The following is a 26034-nucleotide window of genomic DNA, read 5'->3' on the forward strand; positions in this document are numbered from 1 at the left end:
CCATGACGTCAGCACAGAATGAAACGCTTTATGAAAATTTGGAATGTTTTGCATCTCAGGAGGGAATACAGTGGTGCCTCGCAAGACGAAATTAATTCGTTCCGCAAGTTTTTTCTTCTTGCGAGTTTTTCGTCTTGCGAAGCACGGTTTCCCATAGGAATGCATTGAAAATCAATTAATGTGTTCCTATGGAAACCGCTTGCCAGGCTGGCGGTGCGGAGAAGGGCTTTTCTCCCCACCGCAAGCCTCCAGGACAGGTACGGGAACAGAGGGGAAGGGGCGCAGCGCTTCTCCTCTGTTCCCGGGGCTTGCGGTGGGAGGAGGGTTTTTCCTCCCCACCGCCAACATTCAGAACAGCATTCTGAATGTTGGCGGTGGGAAGGAAAACCCTCCTCCCACCGCAAGTCTTCAGGACAGCCATCCGAAGGCTGGCGCGGGGAGAAGGGCTTTCCGCCCCACCGCCAGCCTTCAGAGCAGCCTTCCGAAGGCTGGCGCGGGGAGAAGGGCTTTCCGCCCCACCGCCAGCCTTCGGAGCAGCCTTCCGAAGGCTGGCGCGGGGAGAAGGGCTTTTCTCCCCACCGCCAGCCTTCGGAGGAGCCTTCCGAAGGCTGGCGCGGGGAGAAGGGCTTTCCGCCCCACCGCCAGTCTTCGGAGGAGCCTTCCAAAGGCTGGCGCGGGGAGAAGGGCTTTCCGCCCCACCGCCAGCCTTCGGAGGAGGTCCGAGGACAGTGGGGAAGAAGCGCTGCGCTTCCCCGCTGTCCCGGAGATTTCCCTATGGGCTTTCGTCTTGCGAAGGAAGCCCATAGGGAAATTCGTTTTGCGAAGCGCCTCCAAAACGGAAAACCCTTTCGTCTAGCGGGTTTTCCGTCTTGCGAGGCATTCGTCTTGCGGGGCACCACTGTATACAGTCCTGACACTCAATCCCCACCCCCACCTCCAGATACTCCATTTCTGCCATGAAAATGTTACAAGAAATTGTGTTTGGTCTTTAAAACAGGATATTTACCAGGGAGTGGGAAGTTTTCTACCTCTTTCAAGAACCTATTTCCCCAGGCTGATTTTCAAAATCAAAGCTGACATAGGAGATGAAGTAAAAGAGAAGCTTTCTTGAGGAGAAAATGCCCCAGCATCAAATGTTATTGCTTCAGTGGCTGTTTTGAGTGGTTGTACAGAAGGGCCCAGGGGAAAGTGTTGTTCCTGGGAAACTCCTCTACTGCCTTCTTCTTTTTAAATGCCTATATACAATTGTTAGGGATGCAGGTGGCGCTGTGGGTTAAACCACAGAGCCTAGGACTTGCCAATCAGAAGGTCGGCGGTTCGAATCCCCGCAATTGGGTGAGCTCGGTCCCAGCTCCTGCCAACCTAGCAGTTCAAAAGCACGTCAAAGTACAAGTAGATAAATAGGTACCACTCCAGCGGGAAGGTAAATGGCGTTTCCGTGCGCTGCTCTGGTTCACCAGAAGTGGCTTAGTCATGCTGGCCACGTGACCCGGAAGCTGTACGCCGGCTCCCTCGGCCAATAAAGCGAGATGAGCGCCGCAACCCCAGAGTCGGCCATGACTGGACCTAATGGTCAGGGGTCCCTTTACCTTTAGCTTTATACAATTGTGTGCCCAAAGAAGATACAGCACAATTGTGAACCTCCAACGAGTGAAGAGATAATCTCTCTGCTAAGGGAGCAATGAGACATCATATGGAGCTCAATAAATACAAGAAGCAGACACAAGCATGAAGCACCACAAAGAACAGCGTCTTCATACATGCCTTTAAAAAATGACTACACTGTGTGGGTTGCTGGGATTATTCCCACCCCCAAGCAAGTCCAGCAAGACCTTCAACAAATATTGGGTCTTCAGGATGGTAGTCAACTAAGTTTTAAGGGGTCTAACTTACTTTATTGTGATGTCATAACCCCCAGCCAATCAGTATATTCTACAGCCAACTTCTGGTGTAATCAGAGAGAACCTGCCGCACCCCATTTTAATTATAATTAAAATACGGAAAATTGTGGATTTTCAGCCTCCCAAGACTTTATTCATTCCAGTAGGGTTACCTTGCAGGTTTTATAAATTATTGAATCTGAATTTAGGGCAAATCTTGCCAGGAGCAGCATATACATTTTGTTGGTGGCCAGGGCGCAAATAACAAATTCAAGGTTCCTATTCATTAGGTGTCCTGGGTAAAAATAGCAAACATTGATGCTGAATGAAATACATGCCATCAAGGCTGGAAAAAGTATTCAAATTCATTTTGATAGCCCAGCTGAATGGAAATTATTGCCTGCATGAAGTTGAACAATCTGGATAGAATTATGGTTGAGTGTCTTGTTACACACCAGATGTCTGGAATGTATATTACACAAGGATCGTCTTTCATTTTTTGACTCTGAGTCGCAATGCTTTGTCTTCCTATTGATTACACTCTTTAGATGCATATATGGTCGCTACATCCCAAGACAAAAATGTATTCATTTAAGTACATCTCCTTTTATGAGATGTTCTTAAACTTTTAATTTATGCTGTATCTTATTCCCCCGCTAAGACAATATATGTAAGTTCACGGCTGTTCCAAAAGAGTTCCATACCACATTGTTAAAGAGTTAACAGACACAGCGGGAGTCAGTCATGCTGAAATCTAAGGAACTTAAATATCTAACTCTCTTTCGCACCACTGATTTCAGTGGACCTCGGGAACATCTAAGGTGAGCGGAGAAAGGCTTCAGAAGAAAAGTTTTGAAGGAGCTTTTCAGGCTCCCCGATCAACAATGTCTGCAAACACGCTTTTGGCTGAGCTGGGTTTTTACCTGCTCCATACCTGATGTTGTTTATGAAATAATAATAATAATGATAATAATAATAATCGTACAGCAGCTACACAATTAAAAGTTGCCCAGGGGCTGAAAAGCTGCCCACACGTGACATCTGCACAGGTAAAAACAAACACCCTTCAACTTACCTACTGTGATGTTTCCTGTTTTTGTTTTAAGGGTTGTGTCTCCTGCAAAAAAATTAAAACAGTAGTTTGAAGCTTGGTGTATGACGGTTTTAATTCACACAGTGAATGAGCAAGATGTTGAGTGGTCCTGAGGCCAATTATCAGGGCCAGCCCATCCATGAGGCAAGGCGAGTCGACTGCCTCAGGTGACAGGATCCACAGAGGCAGTAGATCCTGAAGCAGATCTTTATTGCCCCCTTGTTGCTGTTGCAAATCTTCACTCCTTCTTCCCTGGCGGGGAAGGAGGCACCATTTTCCCTCAGGTGCTAAAATGTCTTGGGCCGGCTCTGCTAACTATAAATCGCCTCTTATTTGCAATGTGCTGACACACCCAAAGCAGAAATTAATGCCATCTATAGTCTGTCTTTTTAAACATTTTACAGAGGTGGTTTATATGAAAAAAATGAGCAAACAATACTGTTCCCCAAAATATCCAGAGCTGATAACTATTTCATTTTGGACCAAGCCACCCACCTCTGCCCAATTGTTTTACATGGAGGGGGAATAGTGATTGGAATGACTTCAACATCACCCTTTTTATGGATAGTCCCAAACAGTATACACAACAGATTACTAGCAAGTTACAAGAAATACATCTCTCAGCAAATAATGGAAAATAATTTCCAGATTGCGAACATGCAGAGTTGGTGACATTTTCCCACTCCTCCCACCTCAATCTGTGTCCCTTCATGTTATTCTACAGAATTGCATTTTGCGTAACTTTCCATCCGAAAATTAATCACAGTTCTGCAATTTGCTTGGCAGATCCTGGGTAGAAATTGTTCTGATACTCTTGGCTAGTGACAGAGAGAAATGGAGTCTGGGCATCCTTGCCCACAATATCTCCAAGGTGCCACTGTAGTATGGAGCTCTGCATGGTACAGAAAACTCGACTGCAACCAAGTCAAATAGCCTAAAATGAAACTATGACACCTAGAATGAAGCAATGGGAGAGCAGGCCCAGATCTGCAGCCTTTGTTATTGTCGTTTAGTTGTTTAGTTGTGTCCGACTCTTCGTGACCCCATGGACCAGAGCACACCAGGCACTCCTGTCTTCCACTGCCTCCTGCAGTTTGGTCAAACTCATATTGGTAGCTTCAAGAACACTATCCAACCATCTCGTCCTCTGTCGTCCCCTTCTCCTTGTGCCCTCAATCTTTCCCAACATCAGGGTCTTTTCCAGGGAGTCTTCTCTTCTCATGAGGTGGCCAAAGTATTGGAGCCTCAGCTTCAGGATCTGTCCTTCCAGTGAGCACTCAGGGCTGAGTTCCTTCAGAATGGATAGGTTTGATCTTCTGGCAGTCCATGGGACTCTCAAGAGTCTCATCCAGCACCATAATTCAAAAGCATCAATTCTTCGGCGATCAGCCTTCTTTATGGTCCAGCTCTCACTTCCATACATTACTACTGGGAAAACCATAGCTTTTACTATACGGACCTTTGTCGGCAAGCTGATGTCTCTAGAATCAACCAAATAAGTCACAGCTGTGCCCCTGAGCCTTGCCTGCTTGTGGTGACCACATGACTATTAATTCAGTGCAATGCTTACGTATGCCAAGTAAATGCTGGATGTTACCAGCATCAGATATCTGGTGAGATGGCTATAAATCATCAGTTTTAATCATCCTGGCAAGATTTCATGCTTCAAAATAGCAAGCAATTAAAACCAGCAGAACTGAAAGCTGCATTCGCTTGGCATGGAACTAGCTCATCTGCAATTCTGTCCAGAATCTTGTCTTACCAGGAGCAGAGCTAATGGATTTGTATCACTGAGCTGGCCAAATCTGTATTCTGCTTTCATGGTACAAAGTGGTGTCTGACAGCTGCTCTGGGACATAAAGGGATTCTGGGAAACAGGAGATAGGGTTATGTGCGTTCAGTAGAGAGTCCATCTCCTCCTGACTTCTGGTTTGCAGAGATTTCTTGTAAATAAAAGGGAGGGAGCGTGGAAAAGCTCTTAGCAGAAATCTACCTATTATAGGCAGAAAATGAAGTGCTGTACTTCTGCAGGATTCCTGATTGCACCAATGACCCTAATATGTTGATCTGGCTTCCAATTCCACTTCTACTTCCTTGATTTATGATCCCACCTGTGTTCTTCCTTATTGCGAAACTTTCTCGCTATGTTATTACACTGTGATCTATCCCAGCCTCCTACTAGGTTTCATAATTTAAGGCACAACTCGCCCCCCTTCCAGAGACTTCCAAGATGTGATGCATTTAATATTTCAAGGCTTCTTGTAGCCCTGTACTTTCAAGGTCCAGCAGTGGTTTTGAGCCCTCCTAAAGTATTTTAAAAGGTCTTGTCATGTGTTTTTTAATCTGTCCTATGGCTTAACACTCCCCACTTGGAAGCTGCTTAGGGTGGGGGGGATGTTTTTGTGTGACATTGTGCAACCTTGGGGTCACAAGCATTCAAATATGCCTCCCATGCGTGGTGCCCTGCCCAGGGAGGTGCAAACAACCTTGGGTATGGAAAAGAATGAGAATCCTGAATCAGCCAGGCAGAGTAGCTGGTGGGATTGGAGTGCCAGGATACCAACCACCCCTAGGTTTGCAACCTCCTCCAATAAGGTCTGGTGCCCAACTAACTCCTTCGGAGTAGAAAACTTGGTACCTTCCAAATGTTATTGGACTCCAACTCCCATCAGCCTCAACCAGCATGGCCAATGATAACAGATGATGGGAGGTGTAGTGTGGCAACATATGGAGGATATCCCATCGGCTATGCCTGGCTATGCCATGTGGAAAGCTTTAGAGGCCTAGAGATTCATACTCCTTCACTCCTCTGCTAAGTCTAACCATATGCATTCAAGTTGTGGCCCGGCTGGAGCACAGTTTATGAGGTCCTTGGGGATAACGACAGTCACTCTTTGGGGAGAGGGAATTATATCTTGCAGGGTGGGGGCTGTCTCAGGAAGTCAGGTGATTAGATCCTTTACAGGTGTCAAGGCCTTTACCCAACAGCTCTGAAGTCCTTGCCACAAGGTCCACTCCCTGAGACTTTTAGAAACCTCCATCCCAGTCCATGCTCTAGTCACTACTTGAAGCTAGGGTCATGACACACAAATGTTCCTGATCACATGGAGGGTCTACGCATAGATGCATACATTGACACTTGTATGGAGATGCTCTGTTTTCAGGGCTTTTCATCTACTAAGAAGACCTCACAATCTCTTCATGGACAGTTATTTCACAGAAGTGTTTTGAGTAGGATATAACATTTTAGTTTCTTCTGAACATTAGTTCAGTTTCTGAACCCATCCTGTATGTAGGTCTCAGATTCAGACTGCGATCCAAAAGCAGACTGTGCCCCTGTCAGGAGCTCAAATAAGAGGAGCTTCGGATTCATTTAAGCTGCCACAGAACTACAAGTTACAGCATCTGCCTAGGAAGCAAGTATCCTCAAGTCTGGCCCTGCCCATCCTGGCTGGCCAATGGACTCTCCCAGACAGGAAGGACTTCCTGTTTCATAGATCACAGAATAGTAGAGTTGGAAGGGACCTCAGGGGTCATCTAGTCCAACCCTTGGGATTGCAGGAATCTAAACCAGATCATACATGACAGATGGCCATTCAACTTCTGCTTAAGAACCTCTGAGGAAGGAGAGTCCACCCAACTCCTGTGGGAGTCTGCTCCACTGTCGAACAGCTCTTACTGTCAGAAAAGTTCTTCCTGATGTTCAGTTGGGATCTCCTTTCTTGACTTGAATCCACTGATTCGGGTCCTAGCCTCCAGGGCAGTGAAGCATTACTGTGTGACCTTTCGATTCGGACTCTTGATTCTTACTCGTTGGGCCTGCCTACTCATTTGTCCCTCTTTCCTCTTTGGGCCTGACTTCTGGCTTCACCCTACAGCTCTTACTCTTGATTTTGGTTTCTGATAATTGCTCTTCTCGATGATTCCTGCCTTGCTCTTCAGCTCCAATTCCCTATCACATCTCCCAGCTCATCTCAGGCTGACGCCTACAGCTCATTCCCAAAGCCAGACCATTTGCTGACAGTCTTTTAGAAAGGCATGTATTCTGTTCTCCACTTTCAAAAACCACATTGTTTTGTAAAAAAAATTCAGATCTTCTCAAATAAGATTTACCACCTCATTTGGTTTATGGACTTTCTAAAGATACCCATAAAGAATGAGAAACATTTTAAGATCAACAAAGGTCTCACAAATCACATTATCTGAAGCAAGTTCAATATGCTGCTTTGGAAGAATTGTGTGGTCATATAATTGTTCCACCAATTCCAGTGCTTAATGAAGCCTATAATTTTTATGCTAACCAAGCCTCAAATCGAGATATTCTGGGGAGAGGGAAAAGTCAAATTCTAGCCAAATTGTTTATTCTGAACTAGTGCTGACATCCAGGAATTACAGAGGTTGGGCAATGTATCATTGATAAAAGCAATTCAAGCTTTCTTCATTTTTGCTCTTTATGAAAACTGGAAGCATTTTTATAAAGCCCACATTTTGTTTATCTGTACATACTAAGATACAAGTCTAAGTTTCAGGATCAGGCTGGTTCCAGAACCTGATGACTATGTGTCTGCTGTGCTACACAGTCGTACCTTGGATCCCAAACACCTTGCAAGTCAAACGTTTTGGCTCCCAAACGCCACAAACTCGGAAGTGAGTGTTCTGGTTTGCAAACATTCTTTGGAACCCAAATGTCTGACACGGGTTCCATGGCTTCTGATTGGCTGCAGGAGCTTCCTGCAGCCAATCAGAAGCCATGCCTTGGTTTCCGAACGTTTTGGAAGTCAAACAGATTCCGTTCGACTTCCAAGGTACCACTGTATTCTTTGAGTTTCTGACTTGGGATCATCATCAGATGCAAGATTAAATACAGAGGAAGGCTCCAAGATACAAGCTCAATAATCCACTTTGCTTTTAGCCATGATGTGAGAAGCCACAGATATCTACTAATGAGCAAAAACAGAGACATCTGTAAATACTTAGGGTTCCTTCCATTTATGTTGCAAGCACTGGACAGAGAGATGACTCTGAGCTTGTTGGTGTTGTTCCTCCCCACCCCCAGTTCTATGTAGATGGGTCTGTGGCTACCAGATACCTGTCCTACTCCACCCCCAAAATATATGCCTAAACTGGTTGATACTTCCAGAAAGATTTAGGGTGGCCCATTAGAGGCCCCATGACACCATCTGGAAGGAATCACCACTCATTGCAAAACTCATTCATTTTCTATTTGCTTTTTCTACAGCGTTTTAATTTCCCATAAAATATGAATACAGTATAATAAACACATTCACAGTGCATTACTTGGCACATTAACTCTGAAGTAAGTCCTACTCCATTTAGTGGAGTGTATTCTCAGTGAGGTGTATATGACTGCAACTTCAATATGACTTCCGAGTAGGCATGTATAAGATTGTACTGTCAGAAGTATGTTTCATTTCTGATGACTCTAAAACTTTTTATAGAAAGAACACTTGTTTAAAATAACAGAACGTCCCAATAACATTTCATTAACAGCATTCTGAAAATAAGCATGGAGCAATGTTAAGGTTATCTTGTTTAAACTGGATACAACTCTATTTGCCTTTTTACTGCACCCTGGAAGAAAAATACAACATATTTTTATAGGAAGTGTTGTAAAAGTAACCTAAAACACACACAACACAAGTACGAAAACATCCATAATAGGCCTTTGTGAACAAATTAAGAACCTATTAGTTAGGAGCTTTGAACTGGACACTGGCAAATTTACATCAGTGTACTACATGGCAGCTAAATATAGTTCATACTTCCATAATTTTTAAAATCAAGTTGTATTTATTTATTCAAGACTGTGTGTGCCCAGTCAGCCTGGCTCTATTCTGAAGGCTGGGATGACAGCCAAGAGTTTAAGTTAGCAGCCAGTTCACTATGAAAAAATAAGGAGAGGCATACATCTAGGGACTGGGGTGGGTGGGGCAGAAAGGACTAATGGCATTTGAAGCAAGACGGACACTTCTTGGGAGTTGACAGCTCGGTGCCATAGTGCTGAACTTCTGTAGCCTTATAAAGATGGGTAGTTTTCGGATTCAGTATAAGTTTCTGAATCACCAAGGCTGAATACTTCTAGCGTCTGCACACCAGGAGTGGTAAATTATGACTAGAGGAACTGCACACCCACACTCTGACCACCAACCTAAGCAACATGAAGAATACACAGATTCGTCATCTGCCCAAGAACAGATGAGAACCACTGGACCAACACATAGGATGCTCTTGACCAAGAATGGAATTGGCAGTGCCTTGGTTGGCGTGTACCATGCCAGCCCAAACACCCAGAGAAATGTTTCCAACAAATCAGCACAAACACAAGTCATCGTGACACCAATTTATATCAAGAGACACTAACCCCGCTGATTTCTGCAAGGATTTAGATCCAGTTCATAAGGGAGAGCTCCAAGTTCCTTCCCAAACTGGGAATATACATGGCCCCAGGAAGGGCAACTCTGGCACAAGAAAGAAGCATGACATTTTCCCAGCCCTCATATTTCCACTGCCTGTCGTTGCTAGAATGGCCGCAGTGAAGCAGCATTGACATATAATTACAGTAACGAAGGAACAGATCCTGTTTATGAAGAAAATATTGTTATGCCAGTGGAATTCCTCTAGCTACGAGTATTGCGTTTTCCACCTATTGGTGAAGTTATAGGGTACTTCCCTTATGATACCACTTTATCTATATAATATTTTAATGCAATCATTTAGCCAAAAAGCTATAGCTTGCTAACAGTGACTGTCAGTGTAATAGTTTATAGTTTTGAGTATGGTTTATTAATCTGCCATGCCTGGAATTAGGTATGGCTGCAATCCTATATACACTTAGCTGGGAGTTCCGCTGGATGTTTATCACAGATCAGAAATGGTATCACCCTGGCCAAGAAGATGCCAGCATGGTTAACAAGCAGAGCCAAAGAAGCTATTACAGGCAAGAAGTCCTCCTTAAAAAAACAGAAGTCTTGTCCAAACAAAGAGAACAAAAGGAACACAAACTTTGGCAAAATAACTGTAAGCAGACAATAAAGAATGCTAAAAATAATTTGAGAAGCACGTTGCTAAAAATACTAAAACCAACAACAAGAATTTCTTCAACTACAGGACATCTGCTAGGGAAGCGGTTGGGCCCTTGGATGATAAGGGAATCCGAGGCGTGGAAAGGAGGATAAAGCGATTGCACAGAAGGTGAATTTTTGTGTGTGTTTGTCTTCATAGTGGAAGATAAAGGACAGATCCTGGTGCCTGAACTAACTTTTGCAGGAAGGGAGTCTGAAGAACTGAGGCAGATAGTGGTGGCAAGACACAAAGTTCCAGGCCTTATTGAAAAAATAAAAACTGACACATCGTGGCGTTTAGCTGGCATCTACCCAACAGTTCTCAAAGAACTCAAATGTGAAATTAATGACCTTCTATCACAAATATTTAAAAAGGCATTTGCTAAACAAAATTGCAGACCAATTTGCTATCTTACCATGAACATTCCCCAGCAGAATGTCACCAGCTGTTGAAGAGAGCAATGAAGATTCTGCATAAAGATATTTGGCTTTTAATAAGCCATTTTTGGTAGAAATGTGAATAGATGACCCTTGTAGCTTTTCTATATTCACACTCTGTAAAAGGGGGGAAATGAATAAATTAATATAACAGCATTACAGCCAAGAAACAGACAAACATCAGTTCATCTTAATGATATATTAAGCTACATCTTTCACATACACATGTTCATAGAGCTCCAGATATCTGCTAGCTAGAATCTTCAGAATAGACAGGAGGTGGGGATGGTATAGGATGTGTCCAATTGGTTTTATTTTGCAGGTAGGATTCAGGCCCATACTGTAAATGTAGCCATAAAATTAAAGTACTCTGTCACAAATCCACTTTAAAAAAGAACTGGACTTTTTGCAGGTTGGAACGTGAAGGGAAAATGCATTGAAAAGTTTAGAATGAATAAATGACTAACAAGAGAACGTAAAAACACCCCACAAGCAAATCAGGAAATGCAGAGTGAACGTTCATTGTCATATAACTGCCCCACCAACAAATGAGAATAACTGTTCAATAAAGATGGAGTATTATCTAACCATGTAAGTCTTGTGCAAGCAAATCAGGATGAATGCTCAATAACTAGATTGTCTGGAGAAGCCCATAGAAGATATTAACTATAAAAGGTTGAAATTATTGTTCAAGCCGAAAACTGAAGCAGAGGGAGGAAAGAAGGTTATCCAGTCACTTTTCCACCACAGAAGTTCAGAAAGCGGTGACAAAGGAACATCAAATACACAATATACAAGCAAATGCCTGGTAACGTCAGTGCCAATGACTGAGGAGCAGTGAGGTTGTACCTAAGCTGAGGGGAAGGGTGAAGACAGCATGAGATTCTGTGTCTGGCTCCCAATCTCTTGGGAGAGACTTGACTCTCTGCACCAGCCCCATGTGGCTTGTCCATGTGGAAACCTGAGATGGTAGTCAACTAAATATTACTCAGAGTAGTTTCAGTCAAATTAATGGCTCTAACTTCATCATGTTCACAAATTTCAATGGGTAACTTAATTGGCTACCGCAGTTGATACCTATGGTGCTCTTCACGTTGTCAACAAAGACAGACAAAGCTTGCAGCTAGAAGTTATGCACCAGAAAACAGGTGCATTGATTTGCAAAATTACAATCTGTGAAATTTCATAACACTGAATTAGCATTAGAGGTTGAAGTACTCCCTTGATGGTGGGACAAATGGCCAGAACTGTGGTTGTGGGCATGGATAACGTATACAAAGGAGAGTAAGATACTAAAAGATATATGGCACTGCAAGTAAACAGGTAAAGCAACATCTACTTTTTTGAAGAGTCTGCCACGTTCATGTAACAATTGGTCGTAAAAAGTGAAAAACTCATTGCCTGCAGCAGAGCATTTGACTGGAACTACAGTGGTACCTCGGGTTAAGTACTTAATTCATTCTGGAGGTCAGTACTTAACCTGAAACTGTTCTTAACCTGAAACACCACTTTAGCTAATGGGGCCTCCTGCTGCCACCGTGCTGCCAGAGGACGATTTCTGTTCTCATCCTGAAGTAAAGTTCTTAACCCGAGATACTATTTCTGGGTTAGCGGAGTCTATAACCTGAAGCGTCTGTAACCTGAAGCATATGTAACCAGAGGTACCACTGTACAGCTTTAATGATAGTTAAAGCCCAGTGTCACCATCAAGGCCCAGATGTGTGGATTTCTGTCTCTAGCGCAGTGGTGGAGAATATTTTTGGCCCAGTAGGCCAGATTCTCCTGTGGCCTAATTTCAACAGGTGGGTGGGATAACCCACCTGCCAACTACCTAGCATCGCTATGGTATCAGATGACTGACAGGTGAGTTGCCTCACTTAATAATAAATAAATAAATAAATAAATAATAAAAAAATAAATTTTATTTATACCCCGCCCTCCCCAGCCGAGACCGGGCTCAGGGTGGCTAACAACTAATAATAAAAACAAGTTGATTGAAATACAACTTAAAAAACGAGATTAAAATACAACATTAAAATATTAAGATGCAGCCTCTTCACAGGAGGAGAAAGGAAAAAGGAAGGGGGGGGGAATCAAATTGATTCTAAGCCAAAGGCCAGGCGGAACAACTCTGTCTTACAGGCCCTGCGGAAAGATATCAGATCCTGCAGGGCCCTGGTCTCAGGAGACAGAGCGTTCCACCAGGCCGGAGCCAATATTGAAAAGGCCCTGGCTCTGGTTGAGGCTAATCTAACTTCCTTAGGGCTCGGGACCACTAGGGTGTTGCTATTTATAGACCTTGAGGCTCTCCGTGAGGCATACCGGGAGAGGCAGTCCCATAGGTACGAGGGTCCTAGGCCGTGAAGGACTTTAAAGGTCAAAAGCAGCACCTTAAATCTGACCCTGTACTCCACCGGGAGCCAGTGCAGCTTGAAAAGCACTGGGTGAATCTGCTCCCATGGCAGAGACCCCGTGAGGAGCCTCGCTGCAGCATTCTGCACCCGCTGGAGTTTCTGGGACAGCTTACTTGTCAGTCCATGGTGCAGCACTTCCCAAGAGTCCAACAGCCACCTGGTTGTTGGGTGCTTGCAAACTGCAGAGAAAGGGGCTTTGCTGCTCCTGCAGCAACAACCGGTTTGCATTGAAACTGCTGCTAAAATGGAGGGAAGGAACTAATGCAGGCTTCCTCAACCTCGGCCCTCCAGATGTTTTTGGCCTACAACTCCCATGATCCCTAGCTAGCAGGACCAGTGGTCAGGGATGATGGGAATTGTAGTCTCAAAACATCTGGAGGGCCGAGGTTGAGGAAACCTGAACTCAGCCCCAGTTGCCTCATTGGCTGCAGCTGGAATAAATTAGCAAGCTCTTGGGAAATCAGCACAATTTACATCAAAAATTCAAGAGCCTCAACACTGGAGCTGTTAGCTTAGGTCTTTGGTCTTCCAGCTTGGCAGTCCATGGCTGTACCCTGGACTGCCTTCCTAGCCTGGTTGGTATTCTGCCTAGCTTGTTTGCTTGTGCTGGAGAACAAGGGCTATATTCAAGAAATGGTCTGGCATTGGCTTATCCCAGGAACCGCTGGCAAAAGTATCACTCTGCAAGGCTGCTGGATGCGCTTGGGCACACCATCTGGTTTTGATTTGGCTCTGGCCACCGCAGAGTTTTGTCAGTGTGCCTGACAAGAAGACATATATTATGCCTGATTGTTGCAAAAGTGTAATAAGACTGGAAAAGCAAAGGAACAATAACATCTACAGAATATCTGAAATCATGACCATATTATTTCAGCCCGCCCACTCATTTGTGATGTTAGGGTTTCCCTAAAACTGACGCTCTGTAGAAGGCTGCCAATAGTGGAGAAGAGGGTCAGTAGACTAACACCAGTCTCCCAGCAGGAACAAATGGTGGCTCAAGACAGATGTGGATGGAATCAGCTGATAAATTCTTCGTTTTTTAAGAGACGAAGAAGGATACAGCAGGCAGCCAGAGCAAGAGCCAGGATAATAAAAGTCTAAAGATGTTTTACCAAACGAACAGTTTCTACAGTCACATTGGAACTATTGTAAACACGAAGACTATAATAGATACTAATACCGTATCAAATTTAATTGTGTTCTACTAAGCTCGGTTTGACTTATGCTGCAATAAAACATTCAGATGCTTTTAATTTTCCGGTTCAGTCCTGTCTCATATGCAATTTTGTGACCCAGCATGCCTATCTGATTTAAAGCTGTGTATTAATTTGGCTTAAAATCTGCTCTAGCATTTCAGCACGATCTATCACAGCCTTATAAAATGAAGAACTGTATGATGTAGTCAAGCTGCTGACAATTCCTCCGAAACAAAGAAGACTCTCGACCAGATGCTCAACACAGTATCTCTTACTTTCAACCACTGTTAAGCAAGACTCGGGTATCAATTTGACCCCATGTCAGCCTGCTTATATGTACGTACACCAGATAACTGGGGTCAGACATCAGCACTGAAAAATCATGCAATTACTGTCTACAAGGCAGTTTAGCGCTTCCATCACTTGGTCAGTTGGGTACACACACCAGTAGGTACGATGTGATAAGGAGAATTGGGTGGGGAACCACATCTGAAATGCCAGTGGGATTTTAGTCTAGCCCAGGCTTCCTCAACCTTGGCCCTCCAGATGTTTTAAGACTACAATTCCCATCATCCCTGACCACTGGTCCTGCTAGCTAGGGATCATGGGAGTTGTAGTCCCAAAACATCTGGAGGGCCGAGGTTGAGGAAGCCTGGGCTAGCCTCTCTGTGGAGAGAGGCAGCCCCAGGAAACAGTTGCTGCTTGTTTTTAGCTGCTAGTTGGGTTACCCCATTTTATTTCTTAAAATTAAAAACAAAGCATTTCAATTAATCTGCAGGTTTTTAAATGTTCATCCCAATCTCTCTCTCTCTGTCTCAATGTTTTAAGCATTTGCCCCAGTGACTGAAGTAGAAAGTGTCCAGTTTCATTGCCAGGGGAATTATAATGCACAGCTACAAACCTCTGACAGTCTTGGTTTACACTGGAAACGCTGACAGAGCCCTAGCTACATAATGATGACTGTAGTCGATGGAACAAAATTGTCATAAAAGCCCACATGGCAGATAAAATACAGGCTGATTGCTAACAGAAATGGCTCTTCGAGAAAGCAAGCCAAACTTCTTCCTCCAAAAAGTTGGCTGCTCTGCTATTGTGTTTGGAAGATAAGTGTTATACATGTCAGTTTTGATGCTTAATTCTACAGCTGTGATTTTGCTGGTTTATATGTAGGATTTACACACCGAGACACACACCACAGAGCATTATATGGTCACTGCAAGATAAATTAGTATATTATAAATTCTATGTTTCTCATCTGGATAAAAAAAAATCTTCAAAAGAACACGTGAAGTTAATCACTAGCATACAAATCAGGTCTGTAAACAAAGAGTGAGAATACACTCAATGAAGGGTTACTGCGCAAAATGCAATCCTTTGTCAATTTCTTCCTCTTTCCTCCTACAATATTGAGGCACCGTTAGCTACATTGTCATTGTATTGTACATTTCCTCATGTATGAACATATCACTGGTGAGAAAGGGTAAAGGTAAAGGTAAAGGTAAAGGTAAAGGAACCCCTGACCATTAGGTCCAGTCGCAGACTCTGGGGTTGCGGCGCTCATCTCGCTTTATGGGCCAAGGGAGCCAGTGTACAGCTTTCCGGATCATGTGGCCAGCATGCCTAAGCCACTTCTGGCGAACCAGAGCAGCACACGGAAGCACCGTTTACCTTTCCGCCGGAGTGGTACCTATTTATCTACTTGCACTTTGATGTGCTTTCGAACTGCTAGGTTGGCAGGAGCAGGGACCGAGCAACGGGAGCTCACCCCGCCACAGGGATTCGAACTGCTGACCTTCTGGCTCTGTGGTTTAACCCACAGCACCGCCCGCGTCCTTGGTGAGGGAGGGTAAACGAGCCTAAATGCTATGGGGCCAAATGTTTGGCAATGTCCCCCAGTCAAGCTGAGCCTTCCCCAATCCGGTTCCCTTCAGATGTTATTTACCACAACACCCATAATCCCCAGCCATTGCTCATGCTTGACTTGACTGGCATGATGGGCATTGTAGTCCAAAGCGTTTTGAGGTTGAGGAGGGTTGGTCTAGCGCCACTCACTGCTAAGTGCTGGCATGATGTCGCTGGCAGCTGCAGAAGTGACTAGTGGGGGCAGGCAAATCAGCTCTGAATATCTCTTTGGACTAAATGAGCCTTGGGGTCCCTTCCAACTCAACACTTCTATGACATTGCCCTACAAACACTGCTAAAACTGCTTTGTATACTAAAATATATTTATACAACTTAAGCAAGTTTACTAAAATTAAGTCGCACTGAGTTCAAAAAGGACTTCGCAGCAATCTGACACACCAGACGTCTCCATCCTGGGACCATGACTCCACCAGCTCCAGCCAGTTTAGCAAAAGTAAAAGTTGATGGGAATTGTACTTCAAAATATCTGGGAAGCACCATGTTGGGGAAGGCTTCTGCAGTAGGCAGTTACCTGGGAGTAAAGGAAGTCAATGGGGCTTCGTTCTGAGCATAAATGTACAGCATTTCAATATGACTCCCTAGCAGGGTCAATGTTTCAGCTTGCAATTATCTACGGATCATGTCCAATTCTTATTTTCTAGACTTTTCCAGTTTGATATGTGAAATTTTTCATGCCATTCACTTTTGTTTCCTGATTTCCACTTCCTGAAATATGGCAGCCCTACTTTAGTATCTCCCAGCCAGAACTGGAAGTGTGTATTTTCCTATACTATCTATTAAGATTCTTATGGCTACCGCAATAACCCTACTTATTGTACTTTCTTGCTTTATCAGAGATTATTACATATGCTGAAATACAACTCCCCGCTGTCTTTTAAAACAGCTGTATGTTAACACAACAGTGAGTTCTTCACCCAGTGTACAGTGGAACCTCGACTTATGTACGGCTCTACTTACATACAATTCCAGTTACGACCTTCAGTAGGTGCTTCGACTTATGAACTTTCCTCTAGATACCAACAGAGGCCTTGCCAGCAGCCCAGAGCTCGCCCAGCCGGCTGTGGGGCAGTGCTGAGGCCTCTGTTGCTGGAGAGAGGGCCCCCATCCCACCCCCAAAGCTGTGGAAGAGGTGCCACCTGCAAGAGGCACAGCAGGGCACACTGCAGCCCCAAACCCTGCCGAGGAACCAACCTGTGAAAGTCCGGAGAAGAACCTGGCCTGGCAAGAAAAAAACCTGACCCTGGCCAAAGTGAATCAGGTCCTTACTGACCCTTGCCCCACCCCCAGCTTGTAGCCAGATAAGCCCACCCACCCTCAGTGCACGTAAGAAATAAAATTAATGTTATTTTTTTTCATCTACAATACTGTCTTATTTATTTTATAGTACAGTACATTTATTATTGCCTTCATTTTATGGATCTATGGTCTCGTTAGAAAGTAAAATCCGTGTTAAATTGAACGGATCAATTCACTTTTCCATTACTTTCTACGGCAAAGCGTGCCTCTACTTATGTATGTTTCTAGTTATGGCCGGACCTCTGGAACAGATTATGGTTGTAAGTAGAGGTTCCACTGTATTCTAAACAAAGTAAGATGAAGCAAAAGTCCTATAGCCAGGGCTTACTCCCTTGTAAACGCAGTTAGGATTGCAGCCTTAGTCTCTCTGATCAATTCATCTTGGCTGAGGTAAGCCAAAGGAGGTCGCAAATAATCTCTATGCTCTTACAAATTCACTTTAAATTATTTCCAAGGAACTAGCTGGAATTATTATTCCTGCAAGCAATTCCAACAATAAACTAAGCACACTTGAGATATCGCTCTTTTCTTGCAGGCCTTGAATGGATGGGAAAATTCTCTGCTGTCTACCTATGAGATATTTATTTACCCCTCGGTGCTGCTCAAGTCAGGGTCACATTATACACATCTCAAGGAACAATAACACTTTCCAATAACAAAGCAAACAAACCAAAGGCGCCATCTTCTGGAAAATACCTGGAACTAACTGAAGTTTCAACACCTCACCTGCATTTCCACAGAAGACGTGAATTTCAGTTGTGTCTACAATACTGTTGCCTTGGGATAATTAGGGGGCATTAACATCCATTGAATGCCATCTCAGCCATGTGCCCATTTAAAAATTATGGCCCTACATTTTGAGAATAGCTTGTCTACGACTGGGATATTAAATCCAAATCTAAAAGCGGATTCATTCTGCAGGGTTTAACTTCCACTTGCCGAAGAAGTTATACTGAAAGCAATTTGACATTTGTAGAGAAAAAGGAAGCAACAGCATAATGTATGTGTCTAATTTCAGAGACCTATAATAGAAGCACGTTCAGCTCAAATTCAGTTGCTGGAATCGCAATCACTTTTCACAGAGTCAACTTGTTGTTGCATTATGCTAAATGGGGCTTGCCCAAGACATTTTGCTGCCTGAGGCAAAGGAAAAGATTGTGTTCAACACACACAAACACACACCATTCCATTTAGAAAAGCTGCCCAGACTGGCTATTGAATTTTTGGCCTCATCTGCACCGTGCATTTAAAGCAGTATCATAACACTTTAATCAGTCCTGGCTTTCCCCCCAAATAATCCTTGGAAATTGTAGTTTTTTTAAGGGTGCTGAGAGTTGTTAAGAGACCCCTATTCCCCTCTCAGAACTACAGATCCCGGAGTTTCCTGGGAAGAGGGATTGTTAAACGACTCTGAGAACAGGAGTTCTGTGAGGGGAATAAAGGCCTCCTTACAACTCACAACACCCTCAAACTAAAATTTCCAGGATTTTGAAGGGAAAGCCATTACCGTTTACAGCGGTATGATACTGCTTTAAATGTATAGCACAGATGGGACCTTAGTTCAAGATTGGCAATGCGACGGAATTCCACCATTGCATCTGAAGACAACAGGGTCTCTTAAGGGGTGTGGAGAAGGACATGAAGAGCACACACAGTTCTGTCCACTCCACACATCTGCCACCTGAGGTAGCTGCCTCCCTCTGTCTCACAGTAGGGCTGGCCTTGATGCTAAATGTAATAATATTTGCTTTATAATAGGCACTGCTAGTTTCTACAAATAGGTTTTCCACTCCACACCTTGGTCTATCCAACGTAGGCTCTATAACTTTAACTTCAACGCAAGCAGGTGCAGTTTTCCCAGTCCAGAGAGACCATGAAAGGAGAATGGTACTTGCTGGATTTTCCTGCCCCACAGCTGTCAAAGACACAAAGCCTCTGTCTGAAAAAACCTGCAATAGTCACAGAACTTGTAAAAGTGAAGACACATATTCTCACGAAGATTTTAAAAGCCCATAATGTTATTTTTGTAATGTATTTCTTCAATGTATTTTATAGGTGACCCAAATAATTGTAGTCCATACATTTTAAAAATGCTTACACTTTCTTGTGACACATGAATATCAGCATTTCCTTGAAGAGTTCCCAGGCAGATAACTTTCCCTCCTTTAGCTTGAATGTCAATTTTCTGACTCTGAAACAGAATTGTATACATGTTAAAAGAGTTCAGTTCTTATTTTTTTGAAGACAGTTATGATGGGCCCTAACTAGGATTTCACCTGCATCTCTCGGCTATTATGGAAAGTGATACATCAATTAATTCTTGCAGGACCCACAATTATATCTGCATGGCTAAAAGAGTTCCAGGTCTGAATTTCTACTTATTATGCAGTTGCAGGAGAGGTCCCAAGAAAAGACTTGCAAAAAATTTATGCAAGAGGATAGAAAACACAACTCTTGTACTCTTGTATCTATACTGGTACCTTTATTGACCGCAAGATGCTCGTTCCCTTTTCTGTCTCTATTCTGCAGCTGTTACATTCAATTTTCTCAGTCTTCACACAGCCATTCCCTGTTGTCTTGATATCCAAGTCTAAAATCAATTTTAAATAGTGGAGATAAATAGAAACAAATTCAATGCAAAGCAATCTAAAATTTTGATTTCCTTTAGCAAAACAATGTAACAGAGTGAAAAAAGAAGCACCCCACTTTCAAAGCATGTCCTGAGTCCCCCAAACAAACAATTAGTGTCACATGTCAGCATCTGAAGTGTTAAGGAAAAAATACATATTACAGCGATGTGTAGGAAGGACAAGGAATATATTTAAAATATACCCAGGTTACGGAGCCAAATTATTAGCAGTTGTGACTGTTGTTATGACATGTGTACGCTACTCTTCCTCCAAGGACAGCATATATGGAGCTTATCTAATGATTTTATTGACAATAACCCTGTGAGACTAATAAAGACTGTGACTGGCCTAAGGTTACATGTTGAGGTTTGCGAATGGCAAGATTGGAATGCAAGTTTCCCCAATCCAAGTCCAAGAGACTACCCACCAAGTGACTTCACCATAATAACTGTCAAAGAAAGGAAAGGTGCTTTCTGGGTTTGGCCTGGTGATAGTAGCAGGCAAGAGAAAAGCTGACCTGACTAAACAGCTGGGATTTAGACAGTGTTCCTAATTTTGCCAAGGCAACTTCCTGAACTCTGGCCTTGCAGCAGAAGCTTTTGAGCTGCAGTAGTGAACATTATGACTCCTGTCAATAGCAACATTGGGCCTCTTACAGTGGTACCTCGGGTTACATACGCTTCAGGTTACAGACTCCGCTAACCCAGAAATAGTACCTCAGGTTAAGAACTTTGCTTCAGGATGAGAACAGAAATCGCATGGTGGCAGCAGGAGGCCCCATTAGCTAAAGTGGTACCTCAAGTTAAGAACAGTTTCAGGTTAAGAATGGACCTCCGGAACGAATTAAGTTCTTAACCCGAGGTACCACTGTATCTGCAAAAGCTGGGAAGTAGCAACTTGAATGGGCCACATTATCTACTATGGCAAGCCAAACTGAGGTTCACAGCTGAAAAAACGGCCATCCTAACCACTCACCACAGAGCATGGGGCACTTTGGTTAAATGTCACAGCAGTGCCTCTTTTTGACCAGTTGCTGCACATACCAAATTTTACGGGGGTCCTCACATCCACAGAGGCTGCGCCGTCCATGTCTTCCGAGATGATCGTAATCTCCTTTCGCACCTCATCATACTTCACGTGCAGACTATCCAAATCTGCGCCGTGCGCGGGGCCGGCGGTCGCCCCACGCACCGTCACGAACACCCTGTCGGCTTGGGGGTACTTGTGTGGGTCCAGAGGGTGCACAGAGACGTGGCAAGGGAGCCGTGCCTTCAGGAGGCCATAGGGGCCCACAACCAGAGTCCACTCCTTGAGAGGCTTGCTGCCCTTCCGCTTGCTCGCGTCGGACTTGCTGCAGCGACAAGGACTGGCAGCAAACCAGCGAGGCTGCTGGCAGCTGCCAGCCCACGACCTTCGCCCAGTGACGCCTCCGCCCTTCAGCCACCGATGCCAGCTCCCGGCCACTGTCCTCGCTGCCGTGCACCAGCCTCTTGGGGGCAGAGGCCGCATCCTGCACCGCCTTGAGGCTGCTTCAGGGGGTCCTTCTGACACGCAACACCCCAGCCCTGCAAAGAAGAAAATCAAAGTGCAAAGGGAGAAGTTGCGCTCCAGGCTCTGGGCTGGGCATGGGGCACCCCCTTTCTCCGTCCCCCCCCCCGTCCCCAAGACCCTTCAGGGCACAGGTATCTCCATTACGGGGACCCCCCTCTGCCCACTTACAAACCCATCCTGGAAGTTTCAAAACAACAAGCGCAGAACCGGTGAGCTGTACTAGCAGGGATTGGCCATTCCAGGGGCGCCGAGGTGGCTGCTGGGAATTGTGGTTCCCTGCTGACATCGGCGCGATGACGGAGCCTGAAGGCCAAACTACAAGTCCCGGGAAGCTGAGCGTCTCCCGGGGAAGCTTTGGCCCATGAGCGGCTGGGGGAGGCGGATGTCTCCCTGCCTCCCTCAGGACAGGATGGAGTCTTGCGGCTGCCCAATAGGAAGCGCGGAGGGGGCGGGACTGGAAGAGGAGAGTCGGTCTCCATGGCAACGCGGGGCGCTGACGGGGCTCCAGCCTCTCCGGCGGCGGCGAGGTTTCCCCGGAGGGAGCGGGGCCGCGCGGGGAAGGTAAAGGAGCAGGCGCGAGCTGGTTTGAAAAAGGAGGGAAGGAAGCCTGCTCTGGGCGCGAGGGGAGGAGTCGTGGGATTGGAAGAGGTGGAAGGGACCCCCGAGGGTCATCTAGACCGACCCCCTTCAGTGCAGTGACGCGGGAGAAGGAAGCGGAGCAATGGCGTCTGGAACTTGGATTCACCCCCCGCCCGTCCGCCCCAGAATGTGTTTCAAGGGCACAAGCAGCCCAGAGAACCCCACACCCCCCTCCTTCCCAAAGCACTTCCTCCCAGGGGGCGACCAAACCTCGGAGAAGCTAAACATGCCGGGGGGGGGGGCTGGGAGCCGCATATAGACCACCCTGAGTATACCGATGGCCACCCCCATCCAAGCGGGGGCAGCTTGAATGAAATATTGGGGGTGGCCCAGGTAAGCCCTGACCCACAAGATGCAGCGCACACACGTGCCCCATTTGAATGGCAATGCTCATCAACTTTGGGGGGGGCACACATCCCTCAAATATTTTATTGGGGGGGGGCGAAGGAGCCTCAGCCCCTAGGAATTGGCTCCCATGCCACCATCTGAAACAAAGTGCTGCCCCCACCCCACCCCATCGCCAACTGTTCTAAGTCCAGAGAGTGGGTGTCCCATCAGACCCATAGGTATTCAAATAAAAAGCTAGCCAGCTCTTCTGCCACTCATGCAGAAGGTGGTTTTAGTGGGTGGGAGTATAGCTCCCAGGTGTGCATATGTGTTAGCCAAACGAGGCTGCTCCATGCGTCAGGATTCTATAATTATCACATAGTGAAGCTAACTGACTTTAGCATGCCAAAGTAATTGCAAGATGGCTGGGTGGACTGGTTCTTCTATAACTTCCTTTGGGCCCCCATCCTTTCTCACAGATCCCCCCCCCCCCCCAGCATTTGGAAACAAAGTGGAAATAGAAGTAGAAAGGGTTTCTCAAAGACTGCACTTAGCAGTTGAGTGGCCAGATGGGAAAAGGGACAAATGACACCCAATTCAATTTCCTGTCCTACACAACTTTTAAAGGTGCAAGAGCCCTGGCCTCTTTTTCATCTGGCCCCCCTAATGTGTTCTCTCTGTTTATGAAGTGTTGACCAAGTAAGAAATCTTGCGTTGCAAATAAAGTGTTGTCGATCTATTCCCCTTGCTTTCCGATACTAGTAGTTGAGCTTTTGCATTGTTATATGAAGGCTGCAGTGCTATTATCTTGGAGTAGGTCTCACTGAATATAGTGTGGCTTAAGGACGGGTAGCACTGTGGTGTAAACCACTGAGCCTAGGGCTTGCCGATCGGAAGGTTGGCAGTTCGAATTCCCGTGATGGGGTGAGCTCCCGTTGCTTGGTCCCTGCTCCTGCCAACCTAGCAGTTCGAAAGCACGTCAAAGTGCAAGTAGATAGATAGGTACTGCTCTGGCAGGAAGGTAAACGGCGTTTCTGTGCGCTGCTTTGGTTCACCAGAAGTGGCTTAGTCATGCTGGCCACATGAGCCGGAAGCTGTCTGTGGGCAAACACCAGCTCCCCCGGCCAGTAAAGCGAGATGAGCGTTCAACCCCAGAGTCATCCGCGACTGGACCTAACGGTCAGGGGTCCCTTTACCTTTACTTTGTATAGGAGTGTACTGCATGTCTCCTCCTTTGTTTGAACGGTTGTTTCACTGATGTAGTTGTGTCCAGTTTCTATTTTCTTAGAAAGCACACTTTAGTTGCTACCAGGGAATGCAAGCATGCTTTAACAGGAAATGGAGTGTAATTTCTTCCTAATTTCTCTTTGTGTTACTCCATCACATCAGCCAGGCAGGTGTAAGTGTGTACTCCAATCTTACAGGCATACAATCTTCCTTTATGTTCCAGAATTTTGGGCCTGTTACAAGGAAGTGACTTAACCTGTATTGGTGGTTATAGGTAAATGAAACCTCCATGTTCATAGGTAATAAAAGGTTTAAAAAGGTAAAGGATCCCTGGACGGTTAAGTCCAGTCAAAGACAACTATGGGGTTGCGGTGCTCATCTTCCTTTCAGTCCGAGGGAGCCAGCATTTGTCCACAGACAGCTTTCTGAGTCAAGTGGCTAGCAGGACTAAACCACTTCTGGTGCTTCTGACGGAAACCAGAGCGAATGATGGAGATGGGAAGTACAAACCCCCTTGTATTTCCCAGAAGATCCTCCTGGCTGCTGCTGGAAAAAGAAGACTAAATTAGACTGTCAACACTTTTGTTCAACACCAGTTCCTTTTAAGTTTTTGTGACTTTCAGATTCATTATACTGAATAGTTCTTGCACAATTATTTGAAGCAAATTAGAAACCTTACCAGCGAAGTCAGGTTTGGGCTGCTCCAACCTTCCCTTTCTTTTCATATGTAAATAACTTGGAGGCATGTTTTTAATTCAAGGTTAAGTTCCTAAAAAAGAAAAGAACATCTTTATTTAATGTAGTGTTTGGAATCTAGCATTCTTTTGCTTTCAGTATGAGAGTGATGTTTCATTAAATATTTAGAGGAACCAGAGGTTGTTTTTTTTTACTTTCTTTGGCAACCATTTCAGAAAAGATGAAGAATTATAGCAGGCTTTTATGAAAAGTCAGGCTGAACTTAAGGATCTACAATTTGAGAAGAAAGAAGACAACAGTACAATTTCCATTAATAGTATGGAAAAGTGTCGTGATTCATTTGCATTTTTCTGTAGTTGAGTTTCTAAACATAAAGCTTAAAATTGTAACATGAGCTCCATAAAGTTCAACACTCCCCATCACCATTTTCAGTTTCCAATTATTTTGGTAACATTTTGTGTATGTGTGTAGGAGGGGGCATAATTTGACTCCTTTTAATAAGCAGCACTGTCAAATCACTGCGTGCTCTTTGTGGTCCTGAGGGTAGATGGATTTATATTTATTTTTAAAACCAAGTTCAGATTACTAAACTCAGAACTTTTCATCCATGTGGCACCCTCTAGGGCTCACATTCAGAAGGACCTTTTAAAACCTTTTTTCACTCACAGATTACAACTGCTGAACCAGGAGGAACGATATACTAATGAAGTTAAATAAATATTCATTATTACTATTCAAATATAGAGATGCACCATCTTCTAGATGTTTTTCCAGAAAAAATGAAATATGTGCAATAGTTACATATCTAACCCAAATGTTATTTGTTACTTCAATACCTCAATCCTGTGTGTGTCTACTCAAAAGCAAGGTCAATGAAATGTGCTCCCAAGTAACCATGCATACAACTGCAACTTTAGTTGGGAGTAATTCCCAGTGAATTCAGCAGGACTTACTTCTGAGTAGACTAATATAGGCCTGTAGACTTTGTAGATGGGCAACATTTCTGCTACAGAATCCCTGCCCCATCGCGGAACAATTCTGAGAGTTGCCATAGTGGTGGGATGAATATTGAGTTTGTATTGAGTGTGTTTATGTTCTTACTTAGCAATGAGCATATAAAAAATCTGTTTGGTATACTTATGATATGAAAAGCACTTAACTTTTTGTTCAGATATGAATTACAAATACTGTATACCTAGAATGTGATGAGGAAGCTGCTTTACTGTAAGATGGACATACTTTTACACAGGGAGAAATACAATACATTCTGTAACCGGGTATAAAATAGGACTGCAACCGAGCACACGCTGCAGCTTACTATATTGGCTACAATATAATCCTTTTTTCAAACTTAATTTCAGGGCGGTGAGAGGCAACCCAGGTAAGGCCTTCATTGGTTACTCTTGCTTCACCAGTAGCATACCCCCTCACAATATTTGATAACATAACTAGATTTCTATGAAATGGTTCCAGAATATTGCTAGGCATCAATTGCAGGCTGAAATGCGTAACCTGGGATGCCTGTTGAGTTCATAAACAGGCTCCCCGCCCCAATGAAATGCTGAATGCTGAAACTCCCCAGCTGAAACTCTCATTCTGCTCTCAAACCCACTAAAGTGTGTCAAGGGACTTCCTTTTACAT

At 44.5% G+C, this 26034-nt stretch overlaps 2 protein-coding genes across 2 annotated transcripts in view; one reads left to right on the plus strand and one right to left on the minus strand.

The window, feature by feature from the left end:
* The window catches only part of FAM185A (family with sequence similarity 185 member A), a 38174-nt gene extending 16364 nt beyond the window's left edge, over positions 1-21810 (minus strand). The window contains exons 1-6 of the mRNA XM_081211742.1: positions 21672-21810; positions 20996-21517; positions 19803-19912; positions 19421-19513; positions 10472-10610; positions 2956-2997 (exon numbers count right to left, since the gene is read on the minus strand). Coding sequence (XP_081067868.1) covers positions 2956-2997; positions 10472-10610; positions 19421-19513; positions 19803-19912; positions 20996-21517; positions 21672-21789 — 1024 coding nt within the window. The 5' untranslated portion in view covers positions 21790-21810. The remainder of the gene's footprint in view (positions 1-2955; positions 2998-10471; positions 10611-19420; positions 19514-19802; positions 19913-20995; positions 21518-21671) is intronic.
* A 130-nt stretch (positions 21811-21940) lies between these two features.
* CCDC146 (coiled-coil domain containing 146) overlaps positions 21941-26034 on the plus strand; it is a 76375-nt gene continuing 72281 nt past the window's right edge. The window contains exon 1 of the mRNA XM_081211511.1: positions 21941-22064. The gene's annotated coding sequence lies outside the window, so the exon portion shown is untranslated. The remainder of the gene's footprint in view (positions 22065-26034) is intronic.

Source organism: Podarcis bocagei, assembly GCF_964188305.1.
Source record: "Podarcis bocagei genome assembly, chromosome: 10".
Taxonomy (NCBI): domain Eukaryota; kingdom Metazoa; phylum Chordata; class Lepidosauria; order Squamata; family Lacertidae; genus Podarcis; species Podarcis bocagei.